Consider the following 24,199-nt stretch of genomic DNA (forward strand, 5'->3'; position numbering starts at 1 on the left):
TGTCAGCTCCAGGAGCCCGTGCTGGCCCTCAGCTGGGATGGTCACAGAGGGAAGAAAGGAGGACCCTTCGGACTGTGCAGGAAATGTGAGGTGAAAGGCTCTTGGGCTCTGCAGGGGTCTCAGTGCCAGCCCTTGCAAGCTGTCTGGCAGCATTTACAACAAGCTGGATAAAGTCAGGGTCGTTAAAAAACGGGGGCTTGGGGATGGCTGAAAGGAACCAAGCTAAGCTGAGCTGGTGAAGTGAGAATGTGGCATTATGTGTATGTTGTGGCACCTGGGAACGCACGGCAGAGTGACTGGTGGAACAGGAGCTGCTTGGCAGAGCATGGACAGGGTCAGCTGCTAGCAGGCTCCTGGGGAAAGACCAGTGATATATTCATATATTCACTTGGCCAGATGTGCAGGGATGGTAGCTGTGTGAGGAGAAGTGTTGTGCGAGAAGGCATTTAAAGTGCACACCCATGAAGAAGCTGCTCACTAAATATTTCGGGTTTTCTTCTACTAGCTGGGTATCTTGTTGAAATTCTTTTTTTACTGTAGTGGAGAGTAATAATATTGGGGTTTTTTAAGCGGCATTTAGGAAATTCTATAAAATCAATGAACAAAAGGCATGTTCACTTGAATAATTTTAATGTAGTCCTAAAATAGAAAATTTACTGCATTCGACTTCCTGCATATGCAGTAAGCATTTCAGTATCCTCTCAAAGAATGAAGGTAGTAAAATAGATTGTAAGACTTGAATCTTTGATTTATCTTGCAAAATTATTTCACATGGAAAATTAAACATTAGTTTTCTGAAATTTAACAGGTGATATCACCTGGATTGTTATTTTTCTTTTTTTACATTGCTGTAACTTGCTTTTTATCTTAAGGCCTTTTAACTGAGAGTTCTTTCAAAGGCTTATCATTTTTATGAGGATGCTAGAGAAACTGTAACTGAGTTGGAGGAGACCACTGGGCTTTGCTTGACTGAGTACTTCTGTGCTACATCAGGAATGAAATGTTTGGGTGTTGGGTGGGAAGCTACAGTAGGTTTAATTTCCTATAACCACTAAGGTGGAAATGTGTGTGAATCAAAATGTTGCAATTGTGTGAAAAAATGAATTAAAATAGGTCTGGGAAATTAATATTAAAGGTAAAAATGCTTTTTCTTGATCCCCTAATTATTTTGCTCCCTTTCAAATAGTACTAGTTTGCAACAGCCTTTTTACCTCATCTCTCGTGATTTGCCAGTAAAGGACCTTGTTTTAGAGCATACTTTAAAAAAATAGAAACCTGATTTCATTTTTACATTCTGCTTTTTGTGCATTACTACTGCAAATGAACAGTTCTCTTGCTGCCTTTAAACCTATTGATTTTACTGAACAACAAGAACAGCACAAAAGGTATTTCAAGGCAAAAGCAAATTAACAGGTAGGATAGGTTTTATGTAAGGTAGAATGTAGGCTGTACCCTATGCGTTTTCCCAGGCAAGCCTACAACAGTTCATCCCAGGTGCTGGATTTCTGCCACTGAGATGAGGAATTCAGAGGCAGATGGGTACAGTGGGAGATTTCATGCAGCACTTCAGTGAAGAAAGCCTTCAGACTGCTCGGGCAGCAGCTGATAACCACTTCTGACTATTCAAGTATGCCTTGTCAGTGTTAGAGACAGTGATATTTTGCTAGTGGTGGGTGAATTAATAAAATATCTCCATCCTGCTTCTGTGTGTCCGCTGGGGAACACCTTCTCCCCGTGCTGGGCAGTTGTGCACACGTGTACGTGCTCTGAAAGGGTTGTTGCTCACCACGTGCTGGTTACCTGTGCTCATGCAGCTGATTTAAAGAGCCCTGCCAGAAAGATTTGGCTTGGAGATAACAGCTGAAGCCAGGCAATGAAGTGCAGAGTGCTGGAGGATCTGGCCAGGCTTAACAAAACTTGAGATTTGGCACTCTTCCACTGATTTTACTTCAGTCACATAGCTTTCCTGAACTGGGGTTTGTAAGACAATGAGTTAAATTTGTTTATGTCTCAGGCTGACTTAAACAATCGCATGATGTTTTTTATTGTAAGTGACATGTAGATATCAAGAGGAAGAAACACTGTGGGAGAGAGTAATGCTGCAGGGCAGTCCATTCCCAAGTAGTGAGAGGTTAATCCTGGTGGAGAGCAGAACATGTCAAGCTGAGTCTCTAATGGGTCTCTTCACCTTAATTTTTCTTGCTGCCTGCCCACTACCTGAACACTGACTTAATCCAAATTGCCACTGTGCTGCTCTGACACGGCCACGTGTGAGTTCAAGTCTGAATGCTCAGTTCACAGCAATTGCCAAGTGCTTTACCTCTGTTTTCATTAAGGGGAAAAATCCAGCTTGCAGCAAGCTCCAGGTGCTGCAGAGGCAGGGAAGGTGCTGCTGGAACAGTTGCTGCAACAGTGGCTGGGGCACAGAGCTGGTGACCCTGCTGTGCCAGCATCCCTGTGCTTGCCCTGTGGCAAATGGGGAATAATGCCAGGTTGCATTTTGTGGATCAGAGACTTCGTGACTGCAGCTGACTTTTAAATCCATAAAAATGGGAAAAGGTCACTTCTGAGACAGTCGTGGGTGAGTCAGAGTCCCCTCTCTGTTGGAGCAGGATCTGCTCAGTAGGGAATGCGGCTTCTCCATAGAAGCGGATTCTCAGACAAAGCCAGGATGTCGCACGCTGTCAGAGGGATCTGGGTGTACCAGCTGAGCCTGGCCAGATTGTCCCTGGGTCTGAGAGCTCTCCCTAGGAGGAGGCACTTGGGGCTGCTTGAAAATGTTTGCTCAGCTGTGCAACAGACCAGTGTAGATGAGTTAGAGGTAAACTGAAGCCTCCCATTTTGATTCAGAGTGAAGTTTAGAATAACGTATTTTTCACTGTCACCTCTGCAAAGTAAGCCCATTTGGGCAACTGTCTTATCTGTATCCTGACAAAGCTAACTTTTTGATCCTTGCTGATGAGTGAGAAGAGACATGGATGGGCTCCTCTTGCCTGCAAAAGCTGCTCACATGGAAGCTCAGTCTTGTCACGGTTGGGTCACCGCAATCAAGGCTGCCTGGTATTGCAGTTATGAGAGGGCTCTTAAAATCTGGGCAACTCGTCCTGGACTCGGGTCCCGTCCGAGGCTGCGCTTCTTGAGCTGCTCCATCAGCTGCAGCCAAGGCGCCAGCAGCTTTGATTGACTCGTTCTTGCATACCCGGTCACTGAAATAGCACTTTGAGTTGCAGATCTTTACTCATCTACCCACAAAGACACGCATGCCTTCAGGGCTGAATGGCAGTCAGAGCACTCACGTGGCTGGGGAAAATCCTGGGATGTGTGCCTAAGACTGCGGTGTACAGAACGCCTTGCAGAGGAGAAGTGGTCAGGGTTTTTCATTGCACATACCCGGTGATTTAAATTTTTCACATTTCCTGCTTTGCCTGCCACATCCAGAACAAACAAAGCCTTAAATTCATCAACTCCTTGTCTGCTTTCCTTGTAATTACACTTCACACAATCACACCTTCTTAAAAGCCGTCCTAGTATATTTGCATTTAGATGGCGAATGACAGCTTTCGTGTTCCCCGTCTAACTTATAATTAACACCTTTTCTGTTCTATTAACGTCACCTTCGTGGGGAGAGGCTGAAAGCCTGGGTTGCTTTAGAACCTTCATTTCTGCAGCATCACAAGTGCAGATGCTGCCTCTTGGTTTGTTCAGGTCTTCGGCTATGGCGCTATAGTTATGTGCTCTATAATTGTCATGTTTTTCCAGATTTCCTAAGCTGCTGTTGTCTGTGGCAGTTTATAACTAAGGAATAGTTAGATTTTAAACATTTCAGGGTGCGAGGGAAAGTCCAAGTCATAAACTTTTCACTTGTTTGTCTTTCTTGAGTAGGCACAAGAGGTTGTTACTGTCAGCTATTTGCATCTTTTGACAAGTCTGCTTTTTCCTCTTGAGACTTCAGTGGTTCGTGGACCACAGGCTGAGAAATCTTGGGAGTGTGTTTTTAAGTGCGTAGCCATTTGCACTGGGGTTTAGGCTCAGTCTATGAAGGATCTGTCATGTTTGAAGAACATCTTAGAGTTCCCAGTTCCTGCTAAAGTCGCTGGGCGCTGCAGGGGCTCAGTTCTTTAGGAAAAGATCAGGCTTACTCCTGGGAACTGCTTGATGATCAAAGGCCTATTGATGCTGAAAGGAAGCAAAAGCCTTTTAATGGCTGAGTAATGAATATAATTTTAAACTTGGCAACAGTGGGAGGAAACAAATAAGTAAGAATTTGAACCCAAAGATTACCATAGGGAGAGGCTGAGTGAGAAGATGATTAATGTTACAAAAGTAGAACTGCTTCTTTTTTCTTGCAAAAGCCAACTTGGCTTCTACTTAAGCAAAGTGGCAGTTCCCTTCTGCCACAACAGAAGGATGTTACAACATTCCACCCTTCTCTGCTCCAATTTTTTTTGTATAACTTAGAGGGGTTCTGTGTTTGAAACATTAAAAGAGGTGTATTCAGAATCATTTTTCCATATGCTTTGAAGGAAAGGTTGCAGCAGTGCTGAATTTTCTTGGAACAGTTTTCTTGTTCAGAAATATTTGAGAGGAGGTTTTTCTTACAGTCATTGTAGATAAACAGGTGGGCTGTGAGGCTTTGATCTCTTGCTCAATGGGTCTGATGCCCCTGTCGTACAGTCAATAAACAAGGCTGGATGGACGTGATGAGTTGAAGGAGCTAGAGGAAGCAAAATCTTGAAAAGCTAATTCCAATTCCTGTCACTTGAGTGTGAAGATATGTATTTTTGGGAAGCGTGTACCAAAGCTGATTGATGATGATGAAGAAAATTATTGACTAACTGTACCATCTGTTGTACTTCTGCCCTATGTTTTTCTCTTATCACTTGTGTATGTTCAAACTGTGTATTCTCTGAGAAATAGTGTTTGATATAAAACAGAACTTAAAAATATTCAGCAAGTCACAACTTGTCAATGTTTCCATAAAGGAAAGAAAGCAAAGGCTGGGACGAGGAGTTTTTGATGCTGTTTGGTATTAACTGTAGTGTTGTCCTTTCATCTGCTCGTGTTGCAGTCACTGTCAAGCTGTGTAGATGATACCACTGTGAGAGCTGAGCTCAGCTGTGACGCTCAGGAACTTTCTGTGCCATGCCTTTATCCACGTTTCTTTTCAAGCTGATGGACTGATGAATGAAACTGCATATTTAATCTTTGCAGATGTGATCTTGGCTCTATAAATTGGTGGCAGTTCTTCTGTGGAGACTTTAATAGGAACAGAGCCAGCGTGCTGCAGCAAGGCTGTTGTGAAGCTTCCTTGTGATCTCTGTTTAATTGTTTTTGGGGATGATGTGTCTTGCCTTAAGCAAAAATACGTCTCTCAGTCATGAGAGCAGTTTCTCACCTTAGAAAAGAACTCAATTTTAATGACAAAAGAGCTTCAATACATTTGTGCTTTCCTGCAGTTGTACTAAAATGAAATGTTGTGTCTCAGGGTTTCAGAGGAAGAGGTTCTGCATGTTGAGAGGGAAGTGAATGTTTTCTGTATATTTCCTTTTTCGACTTTCTTCACCTCCCTTCCTCACTCTGGGATAATTCCTTCTGGGAGCCAGCAGTAGATCTTACTATAACTAAAGCAGATTTTTATTTTAATTTCATTTTCATTTGGAGAACACACGGGACAGAAGAGGCAGAATTTCTTCCTGCACTAGTCTATTTTTTGAAAATGTTGTCATGGTCTGGATTGTCACATACCAGCATTTGAACCTATGTAGTAAGGGTTGGCATGTCACTGAGAGCAGCTTCAGAGCACGTCGGTATTTTATGGCTTCTGTTACAGACCCAAGTCTGGATGATGTTGTGGGTCAGGGTACGTGCTCTGCTGAATTTCCTGAACCAAATCCCTTATTATGGGAGCCAGTGCAGTGCCTTCACCTTGGGCTGCTTTGAGCCTAGCAGAATTCTGCTATTTCAGTCTATATCAAGGCACAATTTGGTTTGTTTTTTTTTTTTTTGGTAGGGGTGATTTGTGCATGTACCCCCAACTCCCAGGCTCCCAAGTGCTTGGTGTGTTGGTGCCAAGCCTCAAGGTCCAGTTTCCCAAAGCATTTCTGCAAACCAGTAAGGAAGAGCTTGGGGGTAGTTTTGAGGTTTTTCTTGAGTTCTCATTCTAGGAAAACCTGAATGTCAAAGCTGTGTGTCTGAGGAGGTTCCTGAAGAGCAGGAGTTGGGGTTCTCCCTGCAGCGTTGGCAGTAGCAGGGCAGGAGCAGTGTGTGCACGGGGGACGCCGTGCCGGAGCCTGGCAGGCGGCGTCTCCGCACGGGTTTCCTCGCTGGCGCCTGGCAGGACATGGAGACCTCCTCTCCTCTTGGCACGGGGCCACACAGGGCCCGAGCTGACCGTGGTTCTCAGCGACTTTCTGCCTGGCTTCCTGACACTTGACCTTAGGGTAGCTGCCGTGTGAGTTACAGCATAGCCCTGGTTTTCAAAAGATTTTCATGACACCTATATGATAAAATAGAATTGGAAGAGGTTTTAGCGTAGTTTAAGGTCTTGTCTGCAACTTAGAGAAGGGAAGGCTGCTGGTCTCAATGGCGTTATTAAATTAGTAGCTACTTAGTGGGTTTTTTTCCCCTTATCCTTCTGCTTTTGAAATGGTAGCTCCTTCTGTTCAATGAAGTTGGAGGAAAATTCGGAATGAAAATCGCATTGACCCGATTCAGACAGGGAGGCAGAGGGTGGCTGGCGATCCTGAGCAGCAAAGGCGAGGGGAATGACCCCTGGCCTGGCGGCAGGGGCACTGGGCTGTGCATGGCCAGCAGCCCGGGCCACTGAGGCGTGGGAGGGTGTGAAGATTGACCTCACCGAGCACTGCCCCGTACGTGTGCGAGCACCCGTGTCCGCTGGGATGTTCCCGAGCAGGCACCTTTGTCTCCTCTTAAACCCTCAGGAACTGGCACTGTGGCAAATAGGCGGTGTCCCTGCCCTTCCCCTCTGCCCTGCCTCCACAGTCTTTAGAAAGAATTTATTGCTGGGAAGAGAGCTTGGGGTCAAGGAAGGTTCAGGGAAAGAAAAGGCCTTTAGAAGTATTACAGCTGCTGTCTTTGCAGCAAGCAGCACGTAAGTTGTTTTACACTCAGTGTCAGGGTACATATAGGAAACATACCTACTTTTCAGCATAAATATTATTGTTGTGAGAGACTCAAGTGGTTTAGGGTTTTCCTTTTATTTGAACGTGATCAGAACCTCTCAGCAAAACAACTTGATTACTCTGAATTTGGGTGCTTGCCAGCCTAGAAATAGAAGGACATCCGTAATCCACAAGGATGTAAGCACAGTGTTTTAGTAAAAAGCAATTTTCAGGGTCATAATATGTGGCCTGCCTTTTTATGAAACACATTCACTTAAAAAAAAAAATCATTTACCAGCATACAATTTCAGATAGTAGATATAGCCAAGATTGCTTCCAGTCTGCCTTATAATTTTTCCTAAGTTTTTGTGTTTTGCATTTGGTATTTCCTACACCTGACTGCACAAAGCTTTTCTGACGCATACAGTGCAACTGCCCAACGAATTGCTTATAGATAGGAAATTGATGACATGCAAAATGACATCAGATGCACAGGGGAAATGGTTCTATTATACAGTTTATTACAGAAGACTTGTATGTATTTACTGAGGCAGTGGTCTATGATTCCTGGTTTCTTCTTTTTTATTTTATGAACATTTAAAATTGTTTGCAGAAGTAGGGTGTATATATATTACTGGACACTTCTGTTTTGCTATATTTGGAAAGAGTTTGGCACTACCAAAGTTGGAAACTATGCTAAATGTGCGCAGTCTAACCCCTGCATGTGTTTTTCTGCCTTAGTGGCACAAGTACATCCTTACCGCAGTTCCATATAAAGAAATTTGCCATCTGTCAGCATCATTTTCTAGAGCTCCCATTGAGTCAGGAAACCCCCTCTGCAGCAGTCAGACCTCTTGGTTAACTGCTACAGCAAAGCCAGTCCTCTTCCTCTCCTCTAGGGATGATTAAACTTTCAGTAGGTGGTTATTGATGTAGCATTTGGGAAGATGTCACTGGTGGGGATGACAAGGCTTTTCCCTTGCAAAGTGGACACCTGAGAATTTGTGAGTATGAAGAAGAATATAATAATTGTATGTATACAGTAGACTGTGCAGTAGAGTAGAAATAGGACAGGAGAGAGATGTCTGCATGCTTTTCCTTCCCCAATGTCTATAAAGATTAGAGCAAGAGATTCCCTTGTTTTGCAGTAAAATTTCACAGGCAAGGTGTAGTTTAAAGGATCTGGCTTTCCATGAAGTCTTTCTGCTGTGCATGTGACACAGGTTTATTGGTGCTTTGGTGTGGAGTTGAGTGCATGCAGATGTGGTTGAGGAGGAACAGGGGAATTTGATCTGGTGTTTTCTGAGTTTCTGAGACCTTTCTAAATACGTTTGTGTGATTGCTTTAAATGCAACTGCATGGATTTCCTGGTGAGCAGCTTTCAAGCCTGTTTATTGCCAAGTAGCGTTGCCTTGTTTTTTTGCCGAGTAGGCAAAGTTCATTCTTTGAAAGCAGCAACACCTTCAAAATAATGGATTTTCTTTTACCCCTGGGCGAAGTGCTGGGGTGGAAGTCTGAAGAACTAGAATGGTAGCTTTTCACACTTATTGTTGCAAATGGATTTGCCAGCTGGTGTGCTCGTCACCCCCACTGACTGCTCCTCAATTTGTTTCACAATGAAATGGATGGATAGCTTTTTCCTTCCCACTGTTCTTGAAGGATGGTATCAGGAGTAGAAATCACTGAGAAGTATGCATGTACCTTGTGTGCCACATTACTGTGTTGTGCAGCAAGTTCTTGATGTAACTGATTTGTCAGCTGTAACCATTCCGTGGATTTCAAAATTACTTTCATTCTGGATGTATGCCATTGTCTGAAACCAGGGTTTCTATACAAAGTAAATACTTGTTGATAACAGTGATGTACAATGTTAATCATCCTTCCCTTCTCTCCTTCCTAAAGCTTGTGCAATGAGGACAGAAACTTGCTGCGGATTCGAGAGAAAGAGAGACGGAGTCAGGAGGCTCTGGAAGACAAAAAGCAGTTTTCTGAGAAGACTCCCCTCTTTGCAGAACCCTACAAGGTAATGGTACGGGGTGTGGGGGGAGGGGAAGAGAGGAGGAAAGAGGGTTGGGGTGGAAGAGGAGAGCTGTGGCTCTGCATAGAGTGTAGCAGACTTGAGCACGATAAATACAAACACAGCATCTTGCCATCTGCTTAATTTAAATTCCTCAGAGTATGTGTTTGAATCTCTGTTTGTTGTGCAAGGGCAGTATGGACTTTGGGCTGGCCTCCTGTAGTTTGAGGGAGAGTGCTCAGGAGCAGCTTGGCTGCCTGTCTGCCTGCAGCTGTGGGTATTACAAATGAATCTGATGTTAGCATTCCTGGAGGCTGCAGATGCACCAAGCTTGGCTTGGAATAGCTGATAGTGGCTCAAGCAGTCCTGTCTTCTTTGGAGAGATTTGCAGGCTCAAGATGAGTTTGCCTAACTTCACTCACGGTGATGTGTGGTGATTAAGTTAAAATCTTGAAGAATGTCTCTTCCTGAGCTGGATCTCTTGGGGGGCTTTTGAAATATCCACCTCTTTGTTCTTCTGTTGCAGACTAATAAAGAAGATGAGTTGTCAAGCCGAATTCAGAACATGCTGGGCAATTATGAGGAGGTCAAGGAGTTCATGAGCAACAAATCTTGTCAAAACCTTATAGGGATTCCAAAGAGCGTTGCCCCTCTGTTTCCCCCCGGACAGCCTGATCGCCCGTACTTCCCTGAGAAGGCCATCCGTACATTGCCATCTTCATTCCAGCACCTGCCCCGCGGTCCTCCCACGGGACCCATGGTTGTACCTCCTCGTCCTCCAAGCCACTCCAGTCACTACCAAAAGGCACAGCCAGGAACAGAACCAGCTTCAGGTTTGCACAGCAAGAGCCGCAGCTTGCCCAGCGCTCGGAGCCACGGTCAGGAACACGGCCGGGCTGGCCGGGACACTCAGGCAGGTTTTCCCCACAGCCACAGTGACAAGCCTGGCAGCGGGGAAGGTCATGCTCATGGCCTGCAGGCCTCCCCTCTGGCACTCTCCCCGTTCCTGCCATGTTTGTTGTCTTCTCCTGTGGCACCCCTGTCACCTCTACATTCCAGCCAGAATATCAATTCCAGGTCGCAGAACAGCAGCAAACGTCACGGGTCAACCTACAGTCAAACCAAATCATTACAGGACTTAGTGACAGGATCACAGGAGAAGGAAAGTCGGGACAGCCCAGCCGTTACCTTGACCAGCACCACTCAGCCTTCCTCTCAGACTTTTCCCCCTTCTTTGACATCAAAAGTCAGTGCAATGCAGCAGAAACCAACTGCCTATGTCAGACCCATGGATGGCCAAGATCAGGCACCATTTGAATCCCTGGAGCTCAAACCTCTCCTGGAGGAATACCATGAAGGACCCAATGAAGATGTCTCGGATTTGAAGGCAAAAGTTAAAGCTGAACTATCCAAGTTGGAAATGCCTTCTGAGCCCAAGAAGGAGGCTGATGACGATCTCTCAGATTTGAAGGCCAAAGCCAAAGCAGAACTATCCAAATTTGAAACCCCTTCTGAGCCCATAGAGGTGAGTGCAATTTTTGGGGATGTCTGTTGGAGCAGAGTAAGTTTGGCTGTGGGAGAACAGGTCATCAAACTGCAGTGGTTGCTAGAAGCAGTGATGACTCTGTGTGTGTTACCCTGTTTGGAAGGTGCATTTTGAGGCTGACCTGGGTGTGAGATAACTGTTTAAATGGTGAAAATCAGACATTTCCTTTGATTTTTCTGTTGTTTTCTCAGTGAGGCTGCAGCAGGTTTTATGATTCGAGCCTGCCTCAGTGCCCATAATTTTTGTTTTCCTCTAAGGCTTGTTGAAAAGAAGGGGAAAATATGATGAGAAGATCAAGTGTTGATGCAGTGTCAGGACTCTGAATGGTGGTGGGTGGAGACCCCAAATCCTCACTGAATAGTGGGACAGTAGCAATGCATTAGATTCTGTGGTCACCTGGGCTTTGTGATAAGGGACTATGAACACCACAGGATTCTCATCTGTAAGTTTGTAAAATCTCACTGTAGACCCACAGGAAAGTATGACTTGATACTGCAAGTTTCCTTGTTGTACTCCACATGTTTTTGCTGACCCAGGGCCACGTCTCTGATTTGTCCTGTGGGATGGAGGCAGAAGCCCTGACTGGTAAAACAGTGGGAGAGGGGGAGCAGCAAACATGCTGTTCAGCAAATGCAGCTCCTTTTCCTTTGCCCTTTGAAGCCCAGTTTCAGCTGTGCCAGGGGGCCAGAACACTGACTCTGCCTGCCTTGTGACTTGGCCTCCTGTGAGCTCAAAGGTACTTGGTCCCCCTGATACATTTTGGATATTGACCGTGCCCACCCTTCAGCCCTGAGGTTATTGCTATGTGCTATGGGATGTAGGATCCCATGGTCCTAAGGCACCTGGGCAAGAGATTGTTTCAAATTGTCTTTTGCCACCTTTGTAATGAAAAGGAAGAGTGTGGGTGCAGTCTATTTTTCATGGAAAAGGGTGTGGATCAGCCGCAAATGGCTGTAGGCAGTATCTTGTGGGAAATGAGAGGAAACTGTCAAAATGACATTGTTGCGAAGTTGTGAAAGTACTCTCGTGCTGAGAGACTTTATTTGCTACCAAGTAGGTTTGGCATTGCACATCACACCTCAAAACAGGAAGTTCACTGACGTCCACATTACCTTATTTGCTTAACCAGATTTTACTCCTGGGACAGAAATAAAGCAATGGAGGGCATCACCGACATTATCTTGTTGTCTCATCTGCATTATTGTCTTATCTCTTTTCCCATCCCCATTCTTCTTCTGTCATCTCATGTAACTCTAGTTTAATACGAATTTTGATAAGGCAGCATTAGCTATGATGCTGTGTGGTGAATGAAACCTTTTTTTCGCTTTCTGTTCAGCACGTGAGTCTGAGTCCAAATGCCCATGAAATTCCTACAGTTGCCAGTGCAGGAGTAGCATTGCTCCTGCTCTTTCTGTTTTGTCTGTGGCAAAGTAAGAACACAATGAAAAGGAAATTGAAGATTTTTAAAATGGTTTTTGCACAAGCCAGGACCCTGGTTTTTATTATATGCTTAGTCCATTTTGAAGCTGATTGAGGAACCTTTTTTTGTGAATATGCTGAATGATCCTGCTGTGCAGTAGGGATCTTTAGACTGTGGCCCTGATTGTTTTCTGTGCATAGCCAGGGAGGAATACAGCCATTTTGGGTAATGGCTCTGTAAGCTCTAGTGAAAAATGCATTACTTTTTCTGCTTTCTTCAGTCTTGTCATTGTCACATTTGTTTACTTCTGTTTGGTCTCTGTGATGAACATCTATTTGATGATAGAGCCCTCCAGGGCTGAAGCCTGGAGGGAGAAGAGGAAGAAACAGTGAGGTGGCACTCCTGGATATATGGCCTGGATGTGCTGTACAAGAGAGGCTGGCTGGGGCTCTGTTGGCTGAAAGATCGTTCCTCTCTTTAGTTCGTGGTGAAACAGGAGCTGCAGGGGGGCTCCTGCCCTGCAATGACCCTGACAGTGAATAGGTCTAGACTAGCAGAAGCTGCTGTTCTTCCCTCTTCTTCCCTGAACTTTTAGGCCCCAGTTTACTGAACAGCCACATGCCAAATATAGTTTTTCCTGTGATCTCCCTTGACATGACTTAGGAAAGCCATTTCCTCAACGTGTGTTCTGGTTAATTGAATTTTTAAGGCGTGTTTCACCTGCAGCTGTGAATTCATTATTGACAGCTTCTGCTCATGGGAACATTGAAAAGTTCAGCCTTCCAGGCCAACTAGATGCACAGTTTCACTGCAGAGTGTATGAATCCACAGTGGATAACAGTGCAGTGACTCACTTTGCATTCACAGAGACACAGAACAGCTCTGTCCCCTCTTCTCCAAATCAAAGCCTTCACTTTCAAATGTCATCACTACCCCTTTAACGCATCTTTCCAAATTTGTTGTGAGAAGGCTTAAAAATATAGTGCACATGAAGAAGCTTGGATGTATCCCTTCTCTTTATGTGCCAGGTTTTACCTCTTCCTTAGCACCTAAACAAAGATGCTTTAAGTTCTCTCTCTCCATGTCTTTAGGAGAGCTGCAGCACCAACAAAGCCCCTTGTATTGCCTCCATTGACACAGACTGTGATGTGTGAAAGGGAATCAGCTTGACAGCGGGGGAAGAAGCAGTCAGGCTGTTTTGAGGGAGAGTGTTTATAAATCCTCAAGCATTTTTAAGGGCATAGTGTATGCAGGAATGTATGGCCCTTGATGCTCATTGAAGATTTGGCTTTGTTTTCTCAAAAAATTTTGGGTGGGTTAGAACATAGCTCCTTTTACCTCAAGTAATGAGGCCCAAAGAGGAAAGCAGCCAATTTAGAACTCTTGAACAACAACAAGCAACAATGAAACAGCCGTGTTTTCCTCAGTAAACAGTTAACAGTGTTCTCCAGTTAAAACATGGTTGTTATATAGTAAGTAGTAATTACTAAATACCTGCAAAGATGTTTAGATGGCAAATATAAAAAGTCTTTTCTGGGCAGATAATTTTTCACTGCACTTCTCTTCATGGCACCTGTTTTTCTACTGGCAGGAGTTGTCAGACAGATGAACCCTGTAAAGTAGAAATAAATATATTGTTTTAATCCTGCATCCTTTCAAAATGAAAAGCTTCGAAGACATATGTAGCACTGTTTGCCTTGTGTCATGAACACACAGTAGTTAGCATTAAGCTATTGTCATCTTTCTACCAATCTTTTATGTATTTACTCATTTACTGAATAGAAGGGAGATTATGTTTTGTTTGGGGCTTTTTTCCCTCTCCTCTTGTATTCCTTTTTTTGACTATTTTATTTTCCGTGTTTTGTACCAAGACAGGTTATAAGATGTTACTTCTGTGTCTCCTCTGCTACTTGTTTACAATCAGAAGTGTTTTAGGTGATTGGAGAAGGGTTTCCATGCTTCCCCACATGCATTGTGTCAATTTTGACTTGTGTCTTGTTGATGGTGTGGGACTGCTGAAGAAGCAGATCAAACGTGAATGAGAATTGCTACTTTTTCTGACTGTTTTGGGTAAGAAAAATTTTAAAGGCAAAAAAGCAAACCTCAGCCTCACCCTAAAAGCTGAAACTGAGCTATCTAATTTTTGGTAAGCATCCCTGACAACTTGCATGTTAATATCCAAAGCTGTGCCATCCAAGGCCTTTCTCACAACCCTTGGGCATTGTGGTGTGAGCAGAAATGAATTGCAGCCAGAGGAAGGTTTACTGTAGGATTCTCTGCTGCTTATTGTAATACCAAGTGCCCAAAGACAAATCCCTTCACTTGGGCCTTCTCCATATTCCCTTTTGGCTCTCAGAAGTGAAACAGTTGGTAGTTTTTATGCTCCTACATTATTTTAATTTCTTGTTGCCCTCATTTTCTGGGTTGTGGGTAGATCCAGAGGCAATGACCTTGATCACTGTCCCTTGGGATGGTTGCATGGCCCACAGGCAATTTGGGGGTTTGACTAGCAGTTATGAGGTCAGGATTGCACACAGCTTTTTCATTTTTAAATCCATAAACACATCTTGGCTTCTCTTGTTTTATCTCACTTGGTGAGCATGCAATACCTTAGAAGTCACAGTCAATCCCAGTTGACAGGAAAGAATTGTATGTCAGTGCTGTGTTTTGTTTGGGTTTTTTCAGCTAAGCCAATCCAGAGCATGTGGGTGTAGTTATGTAAACAGAAAAAGCTACTTGTATTTGATTTAGTAGGTGAGTCCCACCGGATGCAAAAGAGGATTTTCCCTTGTGTGCATCTCCTTTGGAAGAAGCCACACTTTCTATCCAGGCTAGAAATAAACCAGCAATAAAATGCCAAAGCATCTTGATAGCTCACGTGAATCATCTTCCACCAACCTCTCTGTAGATTTCTGAAACTCTCCGTACCGTTTCTTGCACAAGTGGAAAGTGCCAAAAGGACAGATGTTGCCAATTTGAACTGTACAGGGGGAAGGCAAATATTGCTAAGCAACCGAGTGCTTGAGAGAATTTTTCGGAGAGGAGCCAAGGGAGTTATGCCTGGGAGCGCCTGCAGCTTCTCATGGCTCGGTGTGAGGGAAGAGATTAAAAGTTCTTTCCTGTCACGGCTGACGCCGCCAGCACAAAAGACACCATAACCTATTGACACTGATTAGGGCTGACAAGGCAATGTATGAAAACAGGAAATCTGCCCTGCCATGTGGGAAGGCAGTAAGACATGTTCAGAGAGGTAAGTGCAGCACACAGCCGGTGCCAGGGTGGGGTCAGCAGTTGGATTCAGCGGGTCGAGGTGAAACCCAGGCAGGCACCCAGCCCCGTGAAGTCCAGTGGAGGAGGCTGTGCCTGGTCTGCCTTTCACATCTGACTGGGAGCAGGTCGCTGAAGGACGGGCTGGCAAGGAGAGGGGGGGTGTTTTCAGTGAGTCTTGTAATAATTGCAGGCTGCCTCATGTAAATGGAGTTAACTTCTCTAGTTACTGAAGGATGAAAAAGTTCATAAATGAGGCAAGTCTAAAAAAACTGTGTGTGGTTGTGCTTCTCCCTGGCCAAGCAGTACTTCATGGGTAAGTGCTAGCCTGGAGGTCTTTGCTGGTCTCAAATGCCACTGGAGATGTTTCCTCAGAGAGTGAGTCTGCCTGTTTCAAGCCTCTAAATTATTTTGGCCGTAGACTCCTGGTGTCTTGTTCAAGAGATGTGTTTTCAGGAATAAAACACAAGATTTATCTTCCTACGTTGGTCATCACATTAACAATCTCCTAATGCTACTTTGAGCTCCTCCTGGACTTTGATCTGATTCTTTGCTTTGTTTGAGTGTAGGAAAATGTTTAGCATGTGCTTTGTGTTGTATTTCTTACTTCGTGGGTGTTTTTTTTTTTACTGGCTACCAGTAAGCCTCATTGGAAGTGGCATTTTGCAGCTTAAGGATGCTCCATAGGAGTATGGATCACCACAATTATGTGGGTTATGACAAGTCTGGTGGTACTGCTTTTGCTTTTTGGGCACTGATGACAGTGCTCTTGCCCCATGTGGGTGCTGCAGCAGGAAGGTGCCTCACTGAGGTATTGGTCAGCTCTCTGGTTTTCAGTGAGCACCAGCATCAAGGGGAGAAGAGTTCCCCTGCTGTTTGTATGAGCTGGTACAGTCCTGCATGGAGAAGGGCTTCCCAATGGTCCTGGGTAGGGCAGGAGACTGCCAGAGCTCACCAAAGCTTGACTGCAGCTATATGGTAATTTTTGAAATGAAGTCAGCAAGTGGTGGTGTTCCTGCCCCGGCACAGTACTCAGTGTAGTCTGTTTTTATATGAGTTATGCCACTCTTATTTGTTTCCTTGTGTTGTTATTCTGTGCTTTGAAGTTTCAGGTCTCATTTTTCATTTTCTCTGATGTCTAACAATGTTGCTGTCTGAAATATGTTTAACATCCTTTTCCCTCCCAAGCTTTAGATGCCAGCTTTTATCTTCACAATGATGAGCATTTATTATTTGGACAATAAAATAGTGCTTTATTGTTCCAAGCCGGCAGAATATTTCAATTCCCTGTTGGAAAAAGTGATACTCCTAACTTGCTGATCTCCCGCTTTTTGACACAACAATTTCTCTTCCAAACTGCTTTAACAGTGTTACATCTTCTTGCCAATTTGTTGCATTGGTCAAATGGTTCATAAATGTCATTAGCTATTGAGATGCTCTATTTGCATACAGTTAGGGGTAGCAGACAGTGGGAGATGTGATCTTGGCAGTCCCTTGTGCTCCAAGCAAAAAGTCCGGGTGCATTCCCAGAGAGGCTCTGCCATCAGCCCAGCTTCCTTTGCACGTACCCAAGCACAGGGAGACAAACTGCAGCTGACATCACTTTGTGCTTGTTTCAGACCCACCAAGGGCTGGATGCTGGAAAGGGTCCTCTGTCCCCTCCCTTCCCCACAGCTGCCTTAATGTAATAAAAGACATTATGGCCTTCTGTGAGTCCCTCTTTTCCAGGATACTGAATTCAACCACTTTGGCCTTTCTGCCTGTTCTTCAGATAGAGCTTTTCTGGAATCAAAGGAGGAAGGAACAAGGGTGATGTTTGCTTTGGCTGCTAAGGAAATAGAGCTCAATAGTACTTGGCTTGTGGACTAATTTTTAACCAGTTATGAAACTTGACCCAAACTCCCATTACTTACAGAAACTGGTTTGGGTGACTTGTTCAAATGTGCACTTTCCTTTGAAGACAATAGTAACTTTTGCTATTCAAGAGATTACCAGGTATCTTAGGTTATGCCACAGTCAGAAATGTTATCTTGTCTGGTTTACTAAGCTTCACTAAGTCACAAGAAAAAATTGACCATTAAAAAAACCTCCAAAAATCCTGATTAAAGTTTTCAGATCTTTTTTACTGCTTGAAGTTAGAAAGAATAGTAACAACATAGCAATATTTATTTTTTTCCTTTTCTTGGGAGATGAGAGAATTTAGTTTCTGTATTAGCATAGTTTTAAGAGAATTTGTCTTGAATTAGAGCCTAAATTCAGGTATTTGTTTTAATACACTGTTGAATTGAAAGCACCCCCAAGGGGAGGAGTGAGCATTTCCCCATGATTTTTAAGGTTAACTGCTGTATGTGTTTGCAAGTATGTTTGTGTGTCTGTAGAATGAGCACACAGGCAGATTGACTGGGCATTTTACAAGTTCGTTGAAAAATAATGTGTGGAATGATTCCTTATTTAACACTGTAGTGACATTTCTTCGAAAGCTTATATTTTTTAACTTGGTGTAATAACATTAGTTTCCTTAAATGTGAGTTATGCATGTTGTGTTTTGAATAGCAGTGACTTACAAAGAATGATAAAGGTTTGGGAAGATGTAGGGTGAATTCATATAACAGGAGACAAAGTTAATGGTAGATTCAGATCCTACCAACCTACTCCTCCTCATACTAGGAATACTTTGGTTTCTTTCATCAGCCTGTCAGCTCACTGCTGTTCAGACCAAGTTGTAATTCAGACTTGGCTGGACACCATCTGTTCTCTAGAGGTGAAAGGTGTGGTATATTCAGCCTGAATGTTTTCATTTGAAGCAGGCATTTTGCTGAAGGTGTTCTTGGGCTGTCACATTGCTTGTCTCTTTGCAGTTTTGCTTTGTTATTCCTTGGCTGAGTGTGCTGAAGGCATGCCATCTGTGCTTTACCAGTGCAGAGGACATCCCTTGCCTCCTTGGTGCAGGTCAGCTCCATTCCTGCCCCTCTTTGTCAATACAGTATTGATGTTGCCACAATAATATTGCACACTTTTCCATAATGAAAGCAAGAGGAGAAGCAGTGTGGTATTTATTTTTCTGTTTGCTATGGTAGCAGTAACCCCTTGGGTATGTCCTACCCTTCCCTTAGACATTTCCTTAGACATTTCCTCAGAGCCTTCTGTGCTGCACATGTAGGGAAATGCTTGTCAGCTGGACAAGGATTGCATGTGAACCTATTACAATGTAGAGACGCTGCCTGAGAGGATATAAAAAAGTCACAGTACACAAAGGTATTGAGCCCATGGCTACAAATTATGAACCTGCCTGCTCACATCCCTGAGGTACTTTAAATGATTTTAGTATTTTGCCATGGGTTCTTGGGAACTTTTAACACAAACACTGGCATCATTTGAGCTATTATGTATGAAGGAAATGATGGGAAGTGAAACAGTGATACAGACAATCTGGAAATGTCTGTAGTCATCTCCAGTTTGCTGTCCCTAGGATGCATCAGGAAAAGATGGAGTAAGTTTTTCCTTGGGCAGAGGTTGGTTGGTTGATGTTTTGGTACTTCTTGTAATCATCTCTCCTTGTTTGGATTTTAGTTACAAGCCAATCAGACAGCATGCTAAATAAGCAAAAAAAGCCATTTCTTCCCTCCAGATTATACAGACAAGGAAAGAAAAAGTGAACTGACCCTCTCCCATCCTCTCAGCCCTGCTTTGTTTTCTGATAGCTTTTTGAGCCTGGGAGGCTCCTGGCCTGTAGCCTTCCTATTACATCTGACTGACAAGGATCACTTCTCAAATGCCAGGTACATTAGCTCAGCACCTCCTGGTTCACTTGGCTGCAGATAAAAATTGTGTGTGAGAGCTCTGCAGTGTGTAAGCCTGGCCATAAAGAATTTCTGGGAGTTGGGGAACACTGTCTGCAGTCTTTAATGCAGAGTTTAGGGGATGATAAAAATGTCTTTTAAGGAACCTTACATTTTGAGTTGTGACAAAGGCAAGTGTCTTCTATATACAGATTTTAAATATTGTGGACTGGTTGTTCTAGGCACAGCATAAGCAAAGAAGGTTCTAGAAGGCTCTGTCCAGCCCTGACCTCTTTTCCCACCTGGCAAACAAGTTCAGGGTGCTGAGAGCTTTTTGCAGAGTGCACAAAGCTGTTTGCTGAGGAGAGGATGAAAGTGTCTGCATGTGCTCAGCTGAGTAATAGCAAACCTCTCCTGGGAGCAGACCATGTCAACCTCGGACACTGCTTTTACAGCTGAAAGTATAAGTTAAGCTGTTTTCATGTTAGGCTACTTTCAGTTATGTGGTCACTCTATTTAGCATACAAAATTGAAGAGTGACCAGGTAAAACTGGTGGACAGGACTTGTTTGGTTTCCCATTGTCTTTAGAAAGATAGGGAGCTTCCAGGAGACTTGTCCAATATTTGTCTTGAGGGGGATAACTTTCATCTGTGTAGACATGATAATGGTGATAATAAGAAGGCACCTTGCTGTTCCAACCTCAAAACATAAAATCTAGAAATAGGGTTTTTTGCATTTAGTTCAGTCATAAAACAATAGTGATAGTTGCCTTTGCAAGCAAAAGGATATCCTGCTATTTTTTTCCCTGCAGGTTAAGTTCCCTGGTTTGGAAGCATTTAAAGATATTTCTTCCATTTCCATTAAGGTTTAAAAATAGCATGTAGGCTCTTTCTGAGTTAAGAACTTCATTTTCTTAGGGAGAGAGATACAACACCCATCCTTTCAACACATGTGTTTTCTTCTCTTTTTTCCTTTGGCAATACTATCCTTAGATGTACTAACAAGCATCCCATGTCCCTCCCTCTTGCCTTCTCCTTTGATGCTCTGCTCCTCATGACTGATGCCTTTTAGCTCCCCTCCAGGCTGTGTGGTCTGTCCCAGGCAGCAGCAGCAGCACAGAGCTGTGTTGGGTGCTGATGTGGAACTGGTGATGTTGCTCCAGGCTGCAGCCTGCCTCTTCAATTTGTTTAATTTCCCAAACTTTTATTGGCAGCGTTGGTAACGCAGGGAGGTACCGAGGGTGCTTTCAAACAGCTGGGAGAGCCTGCATTTCCAAGTCTTGTTTACTTAGAGTCATTAAGGGGAGGTGCACCAAGTACCATCACTGCCATCATAAATCTAATGTGGCTTGTTTTCCAAGGGGAAAATTGTCTTCAGACAGGGAAAGCATTTCTGAGAGAGAGAAGCAATTAATTATCTGAGGTGATCCCCAGAACCACAGGATGCCTCTCACTGCCAAAAGCCCCAATTTCCTTGATGTTCTTAACAAACATACTTATTATTTTCTTATCTTTTGTTATTTCAGCTGCAGTTACCAGCTTTTTTCTGGAGTAGGCTAGAGCCAGGCTACTCAAAATACTGTAAAAATATATCTGAGCATAAATTGCAATGAGGTGATACTGGAAATGAGAAGATACCTGAGACAGAGGCTTGCTGTTCTCACTCAAATGCTTACATTGAAAGACAATCATGTATTCGTTCTGCAGGGACTAAGGGGATGTAGCCTCAGTCTTTTATGGATACAGTACTTACAGATTCACATTAAGCAGTATTAAAATGTATTTAGTGGAGAGACACTAAGGGGACAGTAGGTAGGCAAGTTTTATGGAGTCAAGGGGTCAGAACTAGGTTTTTTAGAGCTACTGTACAGATAGTCATTGCAGTGGAGAGATGCTCTTGTGTGGAGGTTCTATATCAGAGCAATTTACTAGAGAGATAATCAGCCTTGGCTAGAGGCCTGGTCTGCATGGCAATGTACAGGTGATGCTGCACTTAATTTCCATGCTTACTTCGTTTGGATTTCAGTTATATTATTATTAGATGGAGGCTAACAAGAGATGCTCAAGTTTTTGCCAGCAGCTCAGGATTTGTAAGGAATCCTTCATTAAAACATATCAACAGTCTGCTCCCCCAGGACACAACCCCCTTGGCTACTTCAGTCAAAGAAAGACAAAACAGCAATTTGTTTTTCTTATGCCGTTTGAACACAAGGAGGCTCGTGTATTTATTTTTAGATTGAGCAAAATAATCCATCTCAGGTTTAGAAAAGCGTGTAAAATCTTTAAAGAATGTTTTATTTCCTGCAGGCACCCACGCAGGAACAGGACAGTACAACCATTGTTTGCTGAGTATTTTGATGTAAAATGCTTAAATTACCAGGATCATTCAGTGTCAGCTGAAGAAAGCTCATGGGAATGGTTTGATTTGTTTTCAAACCTGTAACGAGGCTGGAGCTGCTGTCTTCACTTGGAGCTGGGCTGCTGAGTTGAGGTGTGGGCAGAAGCAGAAGAGAAGGTGGTGTGGCATTTTTTTAGTAGAATAACTTTGGTGTTTCCTTGGAAAAGAGAGGAGTGGGCTCAAATGAGTTAAGTGTGCTTGTGGAACTGTCCACAGGGAACTTGGCTACAGGTGAGCTGCTTGTGAAGCCCTGGTGCCCACAGAGGACCTGAAATAGCACCTAGAGAAATTATTTTAGAAGGCTCCTGTGGACTCTGAGACTGGTAGATTGGATTTGTAGTCTACAATGAAGTCTTGCGACTTCAAGCAAGCAGCATAAACACAAATGAGAAAACAACTGCATTTGTAGTGTAATTTTGAAGACTTTGACTGGATGAGACTGTACATTTCTGTAGTGCCTCAGCGTTGTTTTAGTGTGCATACAGAAAAAAAGCATAAGTAGGTTTTGTTTTTCATGAGCTACAGAAGTGAAACTTAACACTGGAAGCAACATCAAGTAGATTTACTTTAGCTTTGCTTTGATTTGCTGGAATTATTTCAGTCCCACTCCATTAGGTTGAAGAACTAGGTTGGTGAGAGGGGGGACCCAGGATATGTTGCTTATTTTTCTGCTCGTTCCCCATTGCTTAACCCACCCATCTGCCTACCTGAAGCTGGCACAGAATTCAAACAAGTACATCCCCAAAACATGTATTTCTTACAGCTGCTGCAGTGTGTGCTACCTTGTTACTGCTTTCCACAAGGAGAATCTGATATAAGGTTTTTATAAAACTTCAGCTGTTTCAGTTTCTTTGTGTTTAATTTTCTCTTTTTGTCCTTTTGTATTCTACCTTATGTTTGGGGGGCGTTTTTGTTGTGGTTGTCATGTTTCTGCTTAAATTGAGTGAGCTTTCTTCTTCTGTGCCAAAAATGATGTGTCTTGTGTTATTTTCTCCTGTGAAAATTAATCCTAGTCTTGGTCAACCTGCTGGGAAAATTGCCTTCCCTTCTCACAGATTTGTCGTTCTGTGACAGCAGCTTCCTGAATTTCCTGAAACAGCTCAAGCTGCTATTAGAGGGACTCTGCTGCCAAATAGTACCTTTGTTATTTTACAGTAGTAAAGAAACCTCAGATAATATTCCCTGAAATAAAATGGCCTTTAAAATCTGTAGCCGTAGTTCATGAAGTCAGTCATTAAGGACTACTGAGCTCCCTATGATTTGAGATTTTAAATAAATGATATTTATAAAGGTTTCATGACAGTAATGAAAGTCCCTTTTTGTTGTATATTTCTGAAATGTTTTTGAGCTTAATAGGAAAATAGCACCAAGGAAAACCTATATATATACAAGTATTCCCACACTTGCATATGAGGGAAGTGTGAAGTCAAGGAAGGGATGGTCTCATCCTTAAAATAGAGTTTGCTTTGAAGTGTTTGCACACACTTTAGCCTGATTTGTTATTGACTTAATCCAAAGCTCACAGGCAGCAGTGCAAAGACTTACACTTGTAAGCGTTAGCTCAAGCTCCACCTTTTTCCTTTTAAAAACACTAATACCTTTTGCATTAACTTTAAAAAGGAAACAAACAAAACCCCAAATTCCTGCAATTTCTTAACATGAAAGAAATCAAAAGAAAATCTTGTATTGACTACTTGCCTGCATCTTTGTTGCTTGACACAATTTTGATGGTTTTGTTTGCTTTTCATGTCTGTTTCCCTTGTGTTATCACTTCTCCATTGGTTTGCAGGGCTCTTTTTTATTACAGCAGCTGCAACAGCGATGTTTTCTCTGGTTCACCCAAGTGGCTGTTGATGCCAGAGCTGAGAAGAGTTGTGTTTTGTTAGAAGAGTTGGGTGCTGATGGAACCTTTGGGTTGGAAATGAAAGTGTGGTTTTATGCCCCAGGGAGCTGTTGTGGTTACTAAGTTTCACCAGGATGTGCTTCAAAACCAAGTCGTTTTCTATTGTTTCCAATCCATTTAGCTACAAGCAGTTAAAATATCCCTGATCCATAGTTCAGGGATACTGGGCCCTGGACTAGGCTAGTGCACAGCATTGTACATGGATTCTGTGTGCTTTCTAGGGTAAAGAAAATTTGCTGGTAGCAAAGCATACACTGATTGCATGGCAGTTTTTCTTTGTGTTTTTCTCATAATCTAAAATACTCATTCATAAAGGTATTTAAATTATTATTTTCAAGTTACGCAAATATTTGGTACAATATAAGAGGTGCTACAGATTTGTAAAATGAAAATAATTGTAGGACTTATGTTCTGTGATTTGGAACATTTAAATAGCCTTGGCAGAGAATCTGCTTGGTGTCTGGTGTTCCTCAAGATAGTGTGTGAAAGCCTTTATGAATTTTCATGTTTATGTGTTGGTGTCGATCAACAGTACGGTTTGAGCTTCAAGCTTTGGCAGCCTCTTTCAATACATGGCAGATCATTACTGCATCCATCATCAGGGTTAGTAGAGGCTTGATTAAAATATGCCTTGTCTCTTGTTGGCTGGGTCATTTTGGAAACATGCCCTGTGCGTGTCCATCTCACACGTGTCTATAGCACAGAGAGGATGGATTTTTAACTGCACAGAAATGCAGGTGGGAAGTTG

The 24,199-nt window shown here is 43.2% G+C and overlaps 1 protein-coding gene across 2 annotated transcripts in view; it reads left to right on the forward strand.

Annotated features, from left to right (window-relative positions):
* Window positions 1–24,199, forward strand: part of AFF1 (ALF transcription elongation factor 1) — a 67,207-nt gene that overhangs the window by 13,667 nt on the left and 29,341 nt on the right. For both annotated transcript variants that reach the window (XM_014880565.2, XM_014880566.2), the window contains exons 2-3: window positions 9,024–9,144; window positions 9,665–10,663. In XM_014880565.2, coding sequence (XP_014736051.2) covers window positions 9,024–9,144; window positions 9,665–10,663 — 1,120 coding nt within the window. The remainder of the gene's footprint in view (window positions 1–9,023; window positions 9,145–9,664; window positions 10,664–24,199) is intronic.

Source organism: Sturnus vulgaris, chromosome 4 (genome assembly GCF_052056855.1).
Source record: "Sturnus vulgaris isolate bStuVul1 chromosome 4, bStuVul1.hap1, whole genome shotgun sequence".
Lineage (NCBI taxonomy): Eukaryota > Metazoa > Chordata > Aves > Passeriformes > Sturnidae > Sturnus > Sturnus vulgaris.